Source organism: Bombina bombina, chromosome 2 (assembly GCF_027579735.1).
Source record: "Bombina bombina isolate aBomBom1 chromosome 2, aBomBom1.pri, whole genome shotgun sequence".
NCBI lineage: Eukaryota > Metazoa > Chordata > Amphibia > Anura > Bombinatoridae > Bombina > Bombina bombina.
The window spans coordinates 1229971418-1229986311 of record NC_069500.1 but is presented as its reverse complement, the minus strand read 5'-3'; the positions used below and the strand labels follow the sequence as shown (position 1 = coordinate 1229986311).

The window sequence follows — 14894 nt, the reverse complement described above, 5'->3', positions numbered from 1 at the left end:
GAGTCTGTAGCTCCAGGTAGTCTGGTTATAAGGAAAAGTAGCACGCTCTCAGACAGCGCCTTCTCTATTAGAGGTTGAAAGAGTTCTTCCAGCCTGGTGAGAATCATGTCCAATCTGTCAAGAAGAGGTTTACCTCGCATTATGGCTGTAGAGTTTAGCATCTTAATTTTTATCGTGCTGCATAGGAGTCCGCTATCAGCGTCAACGTTGTAGAAAGTTGCAGGCAATTTAGTGTCGATACTAATCAAAAGTACAAACAGCTCTGGCCATACACCCCAGAAGAGTCCGGGGGGGGGAGGCACTGCCTGTAGATACGCCGTCACTACAGGCCTCAAGAGTCCTTTTCCAGCCCTGGGATCCTTAATACAGCAATCTTAAAGTTTATAGCATGAGTAATCTTGTATGTTCACGAGACCAGTCGTGAGAGCCCTCGTTGCTGTAGATATTAAGCAATAACCGGCAAATTATAAGCTCATCACCCGGAGCTCTAGAAATATGCGACCGTTCAGAGTCGCTGTTGGACACACCCCCAATTAACACTTATTTTAACAAAGAACGCATATACTCCATTTTAAATAAGTAGATTTGTCAGTGTCAATCTCTGAGGAAGGATCTTCTGAATCAGATAGATCCTCATCAGAGGTGGATAATTCATTATGTTGTCGGTCATTTGAAATTTCATCAACTTTATGAGAAGTTTTTAAAGACCTCTTATGCTTATTAGAAGGTGGAAATGCAGACAAAGACTTCTGAATAGAATCAGTAACAAATTCTTTAAAATTCATAGGTATATCATGTACATTAGAAGTTGAAGGAACTGCAATCGGCAATGTACTATTACTGATGGACACACTATCTGCATGTAAAAGTTTATCATGACAACTAATACAAATGACATTAGGAGATATAATCTCCACAATTTTACAACAAATGCACTTAGCTTTGGTAGAACCGATGTCAGGCAGCAAAGTTCCAACAGATACTTCTGAGGCAGGATCAGATTGAGACATCTTGCAAAATGTAAAAGAAAAAACAACATATAAAGCAAAATGATCAATTTCCTTATATGACAGTTTCAGGAATGGGAAAAAAATGCAAATAGCATAGCCCTCTGACATAGAAAAAGGCAAGAGGCAAAATCAATGGGGCAATAAATAATGAAAAAAGTTTGGCGCCAAGTATGACGCACAAGGTAAATTAAAAATTTGCGTCAACGGACGTGCCTTTCGCGCCAAAACATTCTCGCGCCAAGAATGATGCAATAAAGTGTAGCATTTGGTGCACCTGCGAGCCTAAGTCAGCCTGAAATTTGAAACAAAGTAGTCTATTGAAAAAAAAGACTAAACCCCAGGTAAGAAAAATGTTTCTTAATATTAACTTTCCCCAAATATGAAACTGACAATCTGCAAAAGAAATACATGAACCTGACTCATGGCAAATATAAGTACAATACATATATTTAGAACTTTATATAAATGCATAAAGTGCCAAACCATAGCTGAGGTGTCTTAAAAAATAAAAACATACTTTACTAACAGACACCCATCCACATATAGCAGATAGCCAAACCAGTACTGAAACAGTTATCAGTAGAGGTAATGGAAAATTGAGAGTATATCGTCGATCTGAAAACGGAGGTAGTAGATGAATCTCTACGACCGATAACACAGAACCTATGAAAAAGACCCCCGTTAGGAAAATCATTGCATTCAATAGGTGATACTCTCCACGTCCCTCTGACATTCGCTGTACTGTGAGAGGAATCGAGCTTCAAAATGCTGAGAAGTGCATGTCAACGTAGAAATCTTAGCACAAACTTACTTCACCACCTCCATAGGAGGCAAAGTTGTAAAACTGAATTGTGGGTGTTGTGAGGGGTGTATTTATAGGCATTTTGAGGTTTGGGAAACTTTGCTCCTCCTAGTAGGATTGTATATCCCATACGTCACTAGCTCATGGACTCTTGCCAATTACATGAAAGAAAAAGGTTTGTGGACAAATTTAAGTAACTTCGTCAAAAATTTTCCAAATGTAATGAACCTAGGAACTAATCCTGGGCAAAAAAAAAATAAAAAAAATTTCATGGTGAATGATTCATCTGAAACATTTTTTTTTCTGTGCACATTTCTAGTGTCAAATTTTATTTATAAAATATTTTACCAGAGAGACATGGTAATATTTGCACTTTAATTTATGATGTTACAAAATAATACAGTTGAGACAAAATCCACTTGCTGTTTTTTTTTTAATTGAAACCCCACTTAATATGGTACAGAAATGTATCTGTAATACCTTTTCATAGATTACATGGATTTCAAATGTGGCAACATAGTAAATATTTCTGACAAGCTAATATAAATAGAATTAATGGCTTAACATATCTAGATACATAAGACTCAAATGATATGTCTTAACATAATTTTACAGTGTATTATCAGATAAAAATCATGAATATATACTAACTTTTATACAATATACTAAATTCACTTTTTCATTAGCTGTTTATTTATATACTAAATTCACTTATTGTAACTGGCTGTTGCTTAAAGGTATAGAAAGGTCAACATTAATATGTGCATGGGTGTATTTCAATTTTTGCAATTTACTTCCATAAGCAAAAATACGTCTAGTAAAAAGTCATTACTGTTTTTCAGTAGCATACGCACATATGCGGGGAATATCCCATGCACCAACATTCAAAAACCATACTTTCTCAGAGAGTTAGCCGTGACATGTATAACACAAATTAAGTTTGCACTGATGCAATACACACTACTGCCAGCTCTCTGTGCAGGCACTGCGTTTAAAAGCATATGTGCCTATGCTGCTAAAACAGGAATAAAGTAAGATATTTTGCTAGAAGCATTTTTGCTAATGGAAGTGTATTGCAAAAATACTTCTATTTAAAACTGAAATGCATCCCTGCATATTTAAGTTCTGTCCTTTTTGTCCATTTAAGGATGTTAAATGCAATGTTTAAAAACACTAATGTATAATAGGAAATTATCCTTAGAATATATATAATGTAATAATAAATCACTTAAAATTCCTTAGTCCATTAAATAATTTCACCATCCATTTCTATAATGCATATTTTGTTTGGAAAAAAAATCCATTATTTTTGTAACTGCTTTTTAAAAAAAAATAATTAAGAATAACTTATACTACAGATTATATATATATATATATATATATATATATATATATATATATATATATATATATATATATATATATATATATATATATATATATATAAACAGAAAAGCATGTAACTAAAGTGACAGTAAACACCTTGAGAATTTTATATTAAATAATTTCTTATTTGTAATCAAACAATTTTGCAATATACATTATTTATTTTGCCCCTTTGTTATGTAATTTAGCTCTAAAAAAACTAATTATGCTTACCTGATAATTTTCTTTTCTTCTGATGGGAAGAGTCCACAGCTACTTTCATTACTTTTGGGAAATACAGAACCTGGCCACCAGGAGTAGGCAAAGACACCCCAGCCAAAGGCTTAAATACCTCCCCCACACTTTCCTCATCCCCCAGTCATTCTGCCAAGGGAACAAGGAACAGTAGGAGAAATATCAGGGTGAAAAAAGGTGCCAGAAGAACAAAAAATTACTTCAGCCTCATAGACAAAAACCGGGCGGGAGCTGTGGACTCTTCCCGTCAGAAGAAAAGAAAATGATCAGGTAAGCATAGTTTATGTTTTTCTTCTAAAACGGGAAGAGTCCAAAGCTGCATTCATTACTTTTGGGAAAATAAAACCCAAGCTAAAGGACACTGAATGTAAACAAAGGGTGGATACAAAAAGGTGGCCCCATCGAAAGGCACCACAGCCTAAAAATATAGACGATACGGGTAAAAAAAAAAAAAAACGAAGCCCAGGTAACTGCACAGTAGTTACACAACCAGCAAAGCCGAGATAGAGACCACTCAGTCCCAGAGTCTGTCGAGCACAAATAGCCTCCAAAGAGTCAGCCCTGCGGCTCTTGACTCCCATGAAGAGTACCCGGCCGAAAGACAAGGACCACTACCTGCCTCCGAAAGGAAAAACAGATTTCCAGAAGAAATCCAAGGATCATTCCACACGGCTCAACAAACATAGAACAATCCAAGGTTATCTTACGATAGTAGGGTACAGGGAGATGAACTCCCTAGAAACACAAGGACCTGAAAAAAATCCATACTCAGTGAAACACGTCCCAAAAGAGGACTCGAGGGTCACCCTCATATCTCTGACACAGTACCATACCATAAGGTACTCCAGAAAAACTTGAGTTCCCTGTTGCCTCGTATCAGAAACCTGCAGACTAGGCAAGCATAGACAGCAGAAATAGGATAACTATCCCAGCAGTTAGCAAAGAGCTCTCCAAGAAAACACCAATCCGTCTGAACAGGAACTCAGAATGACCAGCTCCCAGGTAGGAAGCCGACTCAGCCATCGTGGAACCCAAACCACCGAGAGGCGATTTACAGCTTGCTAGCACACATTCAAGGTGCAAATAGCTGCAGCTGGTTTCAAACTGTAAACCTTTATAAAACTCAACAACAGCCTTCCGAATACCGGGCTCCAAGTAGCATCCCCTCCCATCACCAGACGCTGGTAGAAAAGAGGAGGACATCAAAAGTCCTCCCACCGAAGGGGAGGACAGACTCTAGAAGAAAATGGTCAACACTGAATAGAGTAACCGATCCCCGACCTTCCCTCCAGGGTAATGGTCCCAGCCCAAAGGTTAGTCAAAGACCAAAGACAAGAGTTTCAGACCCATGGAAGAAAAAAGGATGGATCTACGAGGTGCAAGCCCCCGAGTAGAACTCTGACCACTACCAGGTTCGAGACCCCCTACACTGCTGTCTTCCCTAAAGGGGAACACTTCCCAAGGGAAGTAGGTTTTCAGACCCCCAGCATCTAAATATCAGAATCCAACATTGAACAGGAGCCCAATATCAGAGCTCAAACCCCCAGCCTCCTGCAGCAGGAACGATGGAACCAGTTACTACTCCACATCTCCCTTTCCAGGATTCTGAAAACGCAAGAAGGGAAGGACCCTTACAGGGCAAGAAAACAAGGACCCACAGGTCGCCACAGACACTGAGGTAACTCCGAACCGAACCAAACTCTATTGGAGAGGAGACTTAAAGCAATAGAAAAACACCCTACCACAGAGGCGAGATGCCTCTGCCATATCGCCAACCCAGTTGAAAAGACACCTGGAGTCTACAAGGAACATCAAATGCACCAGAAGACCGGTAGGGACCCGTCAGAGACCTAAAATCTAAGCCACAGGGGGATAGGACACGCAGGACCACAAACACCTAAGGTGAGACCAAACCGTCCATACCCGATCCAGGGAGAGACATGGTCCTAGGCCTGAGTTCTCAAAAAACAGAATTGATCGAAAGATCTAACTTCCTGAGGAACCCTAAGAAGCCTCCTATGATTAGGAGTGCACCATCTAAAGTCCGAAGACTAGGCGATCTAGCAACAGCCTCAAACCCAAGAGTCTGAAAGAACTCCTGAATAGTTTAAGAATTCGGCACCCAGTGCTCCTGGATCGCAAGGGAAAATCTCAAAGACAAGCTTAACCACGTGTTACACATGCTGGCAAGGTAACAAGCAACACCCAAAGGTGGATGTGAACCCTGGACCTTGCTTGCCATCCCAGTGAGTTAGACTTAAACCACCCTCCACGAAGCCCCAACGGAGCATCGAGAATAAATGGTCAACTACCTGACCCCAGAAGGGTGACCGCCTGTAACCGACCTCGGCTCTTCACTGTTAAGCCCCAAGGCTAGATTTGCAACAAGTACGCAGATAACACCCAAACGTCGAAGACCATGGTCAGACCAAAAAACCCTGTTAACAGGGTAAAAGCTGGAAGCTTCACAGTTCCCCACAGAAGGCAGGGAAACCCCTGCCCTCCACCTCTTAGAGTAAACGCAACTCTGAGCAAAGGAAGGACATGTCCGTTCTTTCAGACCAGATGACCCACCCAAGGCGGGAAGGAAGCAGACTCCGGCCCCGCAAGAAAATGTTTATGAGGCTAAAGAGCATCCAGAAGAACTTCAAGTGAAGACGCAAATCGTTCACTATTTGGAACATTAGACCACATAGGTCACTCACCTCTCCCAACTCCACAGGAATGGAAACTACGGTTCTGAGTCCCCAGGGACCTGTAAGAACCATGATGACGTCTGAAAAGAAATATCTGTATCCCAGGCGAGTAGCCAGAAAAAGCCAACCTTATATCGGCACTCACAACCCTCCATTCAGAAATGTTGTATCTATACACTAGACCTAATACTTCAAAATAGGATCAGAGCCCGGAGTCCCTATCAATAGGCCAAGTGACATTCAGAATCCAACAGGATTAAATCAGCACCATGAGGGTGACATGAACCCAGGTAACAGCAGAAAGTGTCCAACCAGTACCTGTCTGGTACAAGGACACTCCAGAACTGTCCAAGGTCCAAGAAAATTCGACCCGAAGGTTCAATAAGTGAACTAGAAAACATAATTCTGTTATTCAAATAGAGTGCAACTTCCGTGGAAGTGCCCACGTGACCACAAAATCGCAAGTATCGGTTCCAGATACGAACGTTTTCAAAACGGAAATCTATCAGACAAAACAAATCAAACACATCCAACCGGATCAAAATAAAAGGAAGGCAGCACCCGCAGGTGAACGCCCAAGGTGAATGAGAATGCCAACGGGACCAGCCGATCAGAGACCCCATTCACCCAAGCTCAGAACTGGAAACGAAACATAAAAGAAAGTAAAACTGAGACGTTAAGGAGATTAGCTTCATCCCCAAACATCATATCCAATTTGCCATCCAGCATCTAAGGCCTCGGATCCCTCGGTCCACTAGGACTGAGATCCTCTAACATCTCCAAAACATGTCTTAAAAGAACACGAAGACGTGCCAGCCTATAACGGAAGGCAAAATCATCCCTCGCCGGATCAACGAAAGACCCTGGCCCCGAGGTTGGGGCCCCTGAAGCCTCAGAGGCCAACGCTTCCCGAGAAGGCCGAACTGAATCAGGCGATCTCACGTCCGACGGGCCCTGGTTAACAGAACATGGACAGTATCTTAGAAATATTTCACTTGGGAGGAAACTTGGGAGGAAACAAGCCACCCTCCCGAGGAGTAAAGGCCACAGGGACACCTGCTTGCATAACTGAGAAATGGTCTGGGGCACGCGCCTCACGGGACATGGAAACCTGGACATGGAGGCGGATAGCTCAACGCACTCTAAACTCCTTGAGTCGGGAGAAGAGAGTACTCTAGAATGGCAATCGGAACATAACTGATGGGCATTGATTACCCGGGCCATTTCATATTCATCACAAGACGCATTCTCCGTATTGGAGACATCCATGACTAAGATATCAGAATCCTCCATTATCTTGGGATTACAAAAAAAGATTAATACTAAATGGCACCGCTTTTACACCACCAATAGCTGGGGCACTCACTACCTCCTGTGAACCAGACAACCCACGAGCTAGGCTCTCTCTGCCGCCACACAGTCAGTATACGGAAGTGAGAAACAACGTAACCGCACCCATCACAAGGTGCACCGTGCCAATCACAAAAAGGGTGCGCAATCTCAAGAGATTGCGTCATTAAGATAAGGCAGTTATGTTCCATAAAAACCATGAGCCTAGTTATTGCTACACATTAGCAGGTAGAACCATATAAAAACATGAGTAAAGTCCCCCAGTTCAATAACCCCCCTTAGGAGATATTAACCTATGATTCCTTATTAAGATAAAAGGAGTCCCACTGGGACCCTACCTTGTTTCGTTAACATTACATTCACATATCGAAATAAAATGAAACGATCTTACCGGAATCTACGCTGTGGAACAGGGACACGGCCCTTCAAGTGTGATAGATAGTAGCCTCGCTTCTGACATGGACTTGAGTGAATAAAGGCAGGCAGCGAAACTAGTCAACGCTGATTGCCAAGGAGCTGTTAATATGAGTCGGGATGATTTTGCAGGAAAACTCTCCCTGCATCTCCAAACTCTAACATTCATCCATGCTCTCACTGAGCGGCTGATAGGATTACTTAAAACTCCAGTCCCATTTCGAAGAGTACTACCCTCCATAAGAGACTATCTCGAACTTCTGACACTTCTCTGCCAACCTCCTGTGACGAAAGGCAAAGAATGACTGGGGGATAAGGGAAGTGGGAGAGGTATTTAAGCCTCTGGCTCAAGTGTTTTTGCCTCCTCCTGGTGGCCAGGTTCTGTATTTCCCAAAAGTAATGAATGCAGCTGCGGACTCTTCCCATTTAAGAAGAAAAAGATAACTTGAAACAAACCCTCTCAACTATTCATGGCGAACCCTGCTACATGTCTTTCCCTAATTGGTTTTAACTGATAACAACTGTAAAACGATGTACTTTTTACTAACGTAATGATTGCGGCTAGCCTTGTTATTTGCAGACTAAAGCCCAGGTTGGCTTCTCCCAATAATGCAAATAGTGGGTGTAGTTTGGCTATTGAATAACAACTGAAATAAAAAGGATGTTAATTTGTTTTGAAAATGTTTAGACTTGGCTGATATGTTATTCTATAGCAGCACAATAGAAATGTCTTATAATTACAAGGTGTTTGCTGTCCATTTAAGAAAGCTTACATACTATATAACAAATGACCATTTCAGATATTAACCTGTGTGAGATACAGGGTAAACACAGCAAGAGCAACTCCACAAACAGGCATTAGAATATACTTTTTGTATTTCTGCCATGCAGATGGCTGTACTTCCACTTCATCTTTCCTCTTGTTCTTTCTGCGTTTTCCTTTCAGTCTGTTTTCAAAAGCTTCTAGTTCAGCCTAAAACAAAGAAGACAGCATCACAGTAATATTGTCATGTAGAAGAAATGGCCTGCAGTGCTACAACAGCCAGAAATAGTGACTTTCTATTGTATCTCTATGCTGCAGATCAGGTGGGTCCCTATTTACAACCCCTGAAAACAGAAACACAGGAGGAAATCATACTCATTATATAGATGACACTATTTCATTTTTTGAATTTCTTATGTTTATTTTTTTAATTTTATTTAACAGTTTCAAAAAGAGCATCACACAAACAAAATAACTGAGGGAATATTCAAAAATTATGTTTTGCTATGAATCTATGCTCTATATTAGCAATTACACTTAAAAGGCTGATATATATTATGGGTTTAAAAGAAAATGTAACTTTGATGTTAAAAAAAAAAAATGAAATCTACATTTGTTTTTAGATGTTTATTGCCAATTTGGGCTCAGAGTCTAAAAAAGGTTTGCTGCCCCTGTATCTGACAGTGAGTGCTCAGAGCACTGGGCAAACCCATATACACCTAGAGTTTTTAAGTAGTTTCTTAAAATTCTAATTAAATGGCAATTTTAAATGCTTTAATAAACACATTAATTTTGTATGTGGGTTCTTTTCTACTTCATACTTAAAGGGACAGTAAAGTCCAAATTACACTTTCATGATTCAAATAGGATATGTAATTTTAAATAACTTTCCAATTTACCTTTATCATCAAATTAGTTTTTTCTCTTGGTATTCTTAGTTGAAAGCTAAACCTAGGTAGGCTCATATGCTAATTTATAAGCCCTTGAAGGCCGCCTCTTATCTGAATGCATTTTGACATATTTTACTCACAACTAGAGGGCTTTAGTTCCTGTGTGCCATATAGATAACATTGTGCTCACGTCCGTGGAGTTATGTAAAGGGACATTCCAGTCAAAACTGAAATCCACAAGGATGCATTTCAGTTTTGAATAGAAGCATTTTTTTAATATATATGTATTAGCAAAAATGCTTCTAATAAAAGTTATAGCTTTTTCAAAAGTATATTTAAGTAAGCGCCATGCACCAGCATTTTGAACACATCATTTGCTCAGAGAACTTAAGATGCTTGTTAATTGCTGACATGATACAATGCACTACTGGTACCCAGTTGAACACATTGGGTGAGCCAATGACAAAAGGCATTTGTGTGTAGTCAGTGATCACCAGATAGCTCCCACTACTGCATAGCTGCTACTGAGCATAACTAGATACTTTTCAATAATAGATACCAAGAGAATAAAGCAAGAGACAGTTGTTTAACATTTTATGTTTTATCTGAATCATGAAAGAAAAAATGTGGGTTTTATGTCCCTCTAAGGTTTGAAAAAGCAGATTTGTTTACAAAGAAAAAAGAGGAGAAGGCAACACAGCAGCTTAGCAGTGAGGAATGTTCCACTGATGCGTTATCAAGCACATTCTAATAGATTCCAAGGCAGCAAAGCTAGAGTCAATATTGTGATCCAAAGCAATAGTTTCCTAACCTTATCACATTCTTCCATTAATATTTATCTCACAGTTTTCACAGCAAAAGGAAACAAAAAACTTAAAAGCGTAACACTTGGGAACATTGATTGAAAACAAATTCAGGTAACGATCAAGTTTAACTATTCAAAAAATAAAATAATGATTATAATGATTAAGACTAATAAGGTAAAATATACCAGTTTTTTACTTACACAAGTTTAAAAGCAATCACATCTATTATACATGAATATATATTAAAGGGACAGAGTATACTAGATTTTTCTTTGCATAAATGTTTGTAGATGATCAATAAAACTATACATTTTTACAAAAAACACTCCCAGATGCACTATATAAATGGGACTAACATTACATAATATTATTATCACATAACATTACACAACATTATGTAATATTAGTCCAATAAAAACATAATTTATGCTTACCTGATAATTTCTGTCATGGTGGTAAATAATTACCTTTCCTACCACTAGGGGAGGCTAAGATTCCCAAACCCCAAGAGCTCTATATAACCGCTCTCACCTCTATCGTAGTTAGTCTGACATATAGCTAAAAATTTTTTTAGGAAATTTAATAAAGAGCGAAAAATTTAAGAAGCCAGGAAAAAAGATGTGCCATTAAATAAAATACCATCACCAAAAACAGGGTGGGGTCTTGTGGACTCTAACCACCATGAAATAAATTAATTTATCAGATAAGCATAAATTAAGTTTTCCTTCATAAAGGTGGTAAGAGTCCACGATCCATTACTCTTGGGAACCAATACCAAAACTGTGGAGAGTCCACGAGTAATAAAAAGATAGGGTGGGATAAGAAATATTTTTTTCCATAAGGTAAAGAAATCCACAACCCTAAAACCCTACATACATTTTATTTTTTTTCATGCACTTAAAAACAACCAACAGTTAAAATTACACAGAAACTACAGACTGAAGGACGTTTCTACCAAAAGCTGCCTCAAAAGAAGCGAAAACAGTTTCAAATTTGATCAACAGAAGCTTCATTCTTGAAAGCCCAAGACATAGCTACTGATCTAGTAGAGTGGGCAGTAATCCGATTAGGAGTCTGACCCACCTTTAAGTAAGCTTCACAAATCAAAAGCTTTAACCAAGGTGCCAAAGAAACAGCAGAAGCTTTCCTACCTTGTTTAGAACCAAAAAACATAATTTATGCTTAACAGAAAAATTCCTTTCCTTCCTTTCAGGGAGAGTCCACAACTTCATTCCATTCTGCCGAGGGAACAAGGAAAAGTAGGAGAAACATCAGGGTATAAAAGGTGTCAGAAGAAATAATATAAAAAGGGAGCCGCCGATCAAAAATAAATACATTGCGGACGGGGTCGTGGAGAGTCCACGACTTAATTCCTTACTGTTGGAAAAACTATACCCAAGCTCCTGAGGACACTGAATGATTAACGGGAGGGAACAGAAAAAAGAGGCGGACCCTATTCTGAGGGCACCACAGCCTGCAAAACTTTACTCCCGAAAGCTGCTTCAGCCGAAGCAAACACATCAAACTTGTAAAATTTAGAAAAAAGTGTGTAAGGAGGACCTTACAAATCTGATCCATTGAGGCTTCGTTCTTAAAAGCCCAAGAGGAAGCCACTGCTTTAGTGGAATGAGCCGTTATCTTCTCAGGAGGCTGTCGTCCCACTGTCTCATAAGAAAAACCAGATAAGGGGGATCACATTGCAAAGCAGAAATCACTTTCAGAAATCCCTTGTACTTGAAGCAAGAGAACTCTTTTCCAAGTTTTATCTTCCATCCATATGATCGAAGAAGATTGAGAAGGCACTCCAAATGTTCTTCCGCTAGACGAAAAGATGGTGCCTGTACCAAGATATCGTCCAGGTAAGGTGCTACTGCAATACCTTGTGTTCTGGCAACGGCTAGAAGAGCCCCCAGAACCTTTCAAGATATCTTTAGAGCAGTAGCTAGGCCAAACGGAAGAGCTATAAACTGGAAGTACTGGTCTAGAAAAGCAAACCTCAGGAACTGAAAATGTTCCCTGTGAATCGGGACGTGAAGGTATGTATCCTTCAGGTCTATTGTGGTCATAAATTGTCCTTCCTTAACCAGAGGAAGGATTGACCGTATTGTCTCCATCTTAAAAGAGGGAACACTGAGAAACTTGTTTAGGCACTTTAGGTCCAGAATTGGACGAAAAGTTCCCTCCTCCTTTGGAACCACGAAAAGGTTTAAATAAAACCCCAAACCTCTTTCTGCTGTAGGTACCCGGACAATTACTCCTGGAGAGGAGAAATCACGTACACAACCTAAGAAGGCAGCCCTCTTTTCTGGTCTTGTAGACAGACTGGAGAGTAGGAATCTGCCCCTGGGCGAATGAGACTTGAATCCTCTTCTGTATCCTTGAGATACAACCTCCAGGACCCAAGGGTCCTGTACGTTCTGGAACCAAGCGTCTGAAGAGGCAGTCTGCCCCCTACTCGATCCGATTACGGATCGTGGGCCGCCCCTTCATTCCGATTTTTTCTCGGTGGGCTTCCTAGTCTGATTAGACTTATCCCAGGAGTGAGCCAGCTTCCAAGTACTCTTGGGCTGCTCGGACTTGGAAGAGGACGGCTGTCATTGTGACTTGTCAGCACAAAAGGAACGAAAATTAGACAGTTGCCTTCCCTTATAACAATTCTTCTTATCCTGCGTTAGGAAGGCTCCCTTCCCTCTGGTAACCGTAGAGATAATGGAGTCCAGTCCCCCTTAAGGGAAGTGAAAGGAGTCTGGATTTAGAAGTCATATCCGCAGACCAAGACTTCAACTAGAGAGCCCGGTGGGTTAGAACCACAAAACCAGCAGCCTTTGCATTTATGCGAATAATCTGCAGATTTGCATCACAGCTGAAGGAGTTAGCAACTCTCAGTGCTTTCTCTCCTGAATATCCTCGAGGGGAGTCTCCACTTCTATGAGCTCCGACAGAGTGTAGCACCAGTAGGTAGCTGCTCCAGCAACCACGGCTACAGCTGCCGCTGGTTAAAATAAAAAGCCTGTATGTTGAAACATCTTCCTCAGAAAAGTTTCCATTTTCCTATCTATAGGCTCTCTAAAAGAAGAACTATCCTCCAGAGGGATAGTAGTATGCTTAGCCAGCGTAGAGATAGCACCATACACCTAAGGGATGGAGCCCCACAAATCTAACTGAGAGTCAGGAACCTGAATATTTTTTTAAAAGTAGACGAGGGGGATAGATAAGTTCCTACTCTTTCCCATTCGTTACTAAGAATGTTCGCCATCTTAACTGGCACAGGAAAAGTTAGAGGGACCTTCCTATCTTCATAAACCCTTTCTAATTTAGGGATCTTAGATTCCTCAGGGAGTGTAGCATCTGGAACCTCTAGTGTAGACAGAACCTTCTTTAATAAAAAACGCAGATGCCCAATCTTAAATCTAAAGAAAGGTTCCTCCGCTAAAGGATGTTTAGAAACTGAAGTCTCCCGTTCAGAAAGTTCACCCTCTGAAGCTACAGAGGTTAACTCATACTCGGATAGCTGGGCTATAGTAGCTAAATCCAACAGATAGTTAGTTAGATGACTCTAGGTCCGGAGAACTGTGTTTATCCTTTCTCTTGCGTTTGTTAGAGCGAGGTAAGGCACTCAGGGCCGCAAACACAGTTGATTGTAATTGTGCGGTAAAGTCAGCTGGAAAAAGGCCCCCTCCAGATAGAGGATTAGTTGAGCTGCGGGGAACTGCATGTGGATCGGGTATTGTAGAAAGGGTAGTAATTTCTCGGGACCCAGATTCCTTAGAAGTAGATGGCTAAGAATGGCTAATAGCGCTATGAGTATTAGCAGGCTTGTCTCCCTTCTTAGACTTTAGAACAGTGTTTAGGCAAATAGAACAGAATTGAGCAGGTGGGCAAACCACAGCCTCCTTACAATATAAACAGGAATTATTAATCAGTACAGAAGGAGCGGAACCTTCTAATGTAGTATCAGAATCCTCCATAGTATATTGTATATACCCACAGGACGACAAACAAAAAGAAATGCTTTTATTTTAAAAACGGCACCTTAATACTCCCAACGGCTGGGGCACTCACCACCTCCTAGACCAAGACAGCTAACAGTGAAACCGCTCTCCTCAGGAATGACGTCTGCAGCAGGATCTTAGGAAATTAAAGAGACCGCCCTCGGTCACGTGGTGCGTAAGACAGGACTTTCCCTGCTATGAAAAAGGGTGCTAAGCTATTTTGAGCTGCGCAACACTTCAAAAACAAAAGTGAAACCTGTTTATTCCAAGCCAAAAAACACAAGTCTATGAGCCCCGCCCCCCAAAAAAACCTTTCACATTAAGCAGATATAAATCCCCAAGCCGTTCAAATAATCTCCCTGAAGGAGATATTAATCCTTGATCCTATCGAGGTATAAAGGAGCCACACTGTGACCCTGTATAGCGTTTTAAAGTGTATCTATAAAAATGGTCTTACCCTCCAGGATCCATGCGGTGGAACAGGCACAGCCTCTCAAGTATGACAGTATTGCAGCAGCGCTTCTGACATGGACTTGAGTGTGTAACAGCAA

The 14894-nt window shown here is 40.6% G+C and overlaps 1 protein-coding gene across 2 annotated transcripts in view; it reads right to left on the bottom strand.

Moving 5' to 3' along the window:
• Positions 1-3281: 3281 nt before the first annotated feature.
• Positions 3282-14894, bottom strand: part of NFXL1 (nuclear transcription factor, X-box binding like 1) — a 366986-nt gene continuing 355373 nt past the window's right edge. For both annotated transcript variants that reach the window (XM_053703989.1, XM_053703990.1), the window contains exon 23: positions 3282-8865. In XM_053703989.1, coding sequence (XP_053559964.1) covers positions 8689-8865 — 177 coding nt within the window. In that variant the 3' untranslated portion in view covers positions 3282-8688. The remainder of the gene's footprint in view (positions 8866-14894) is intronic.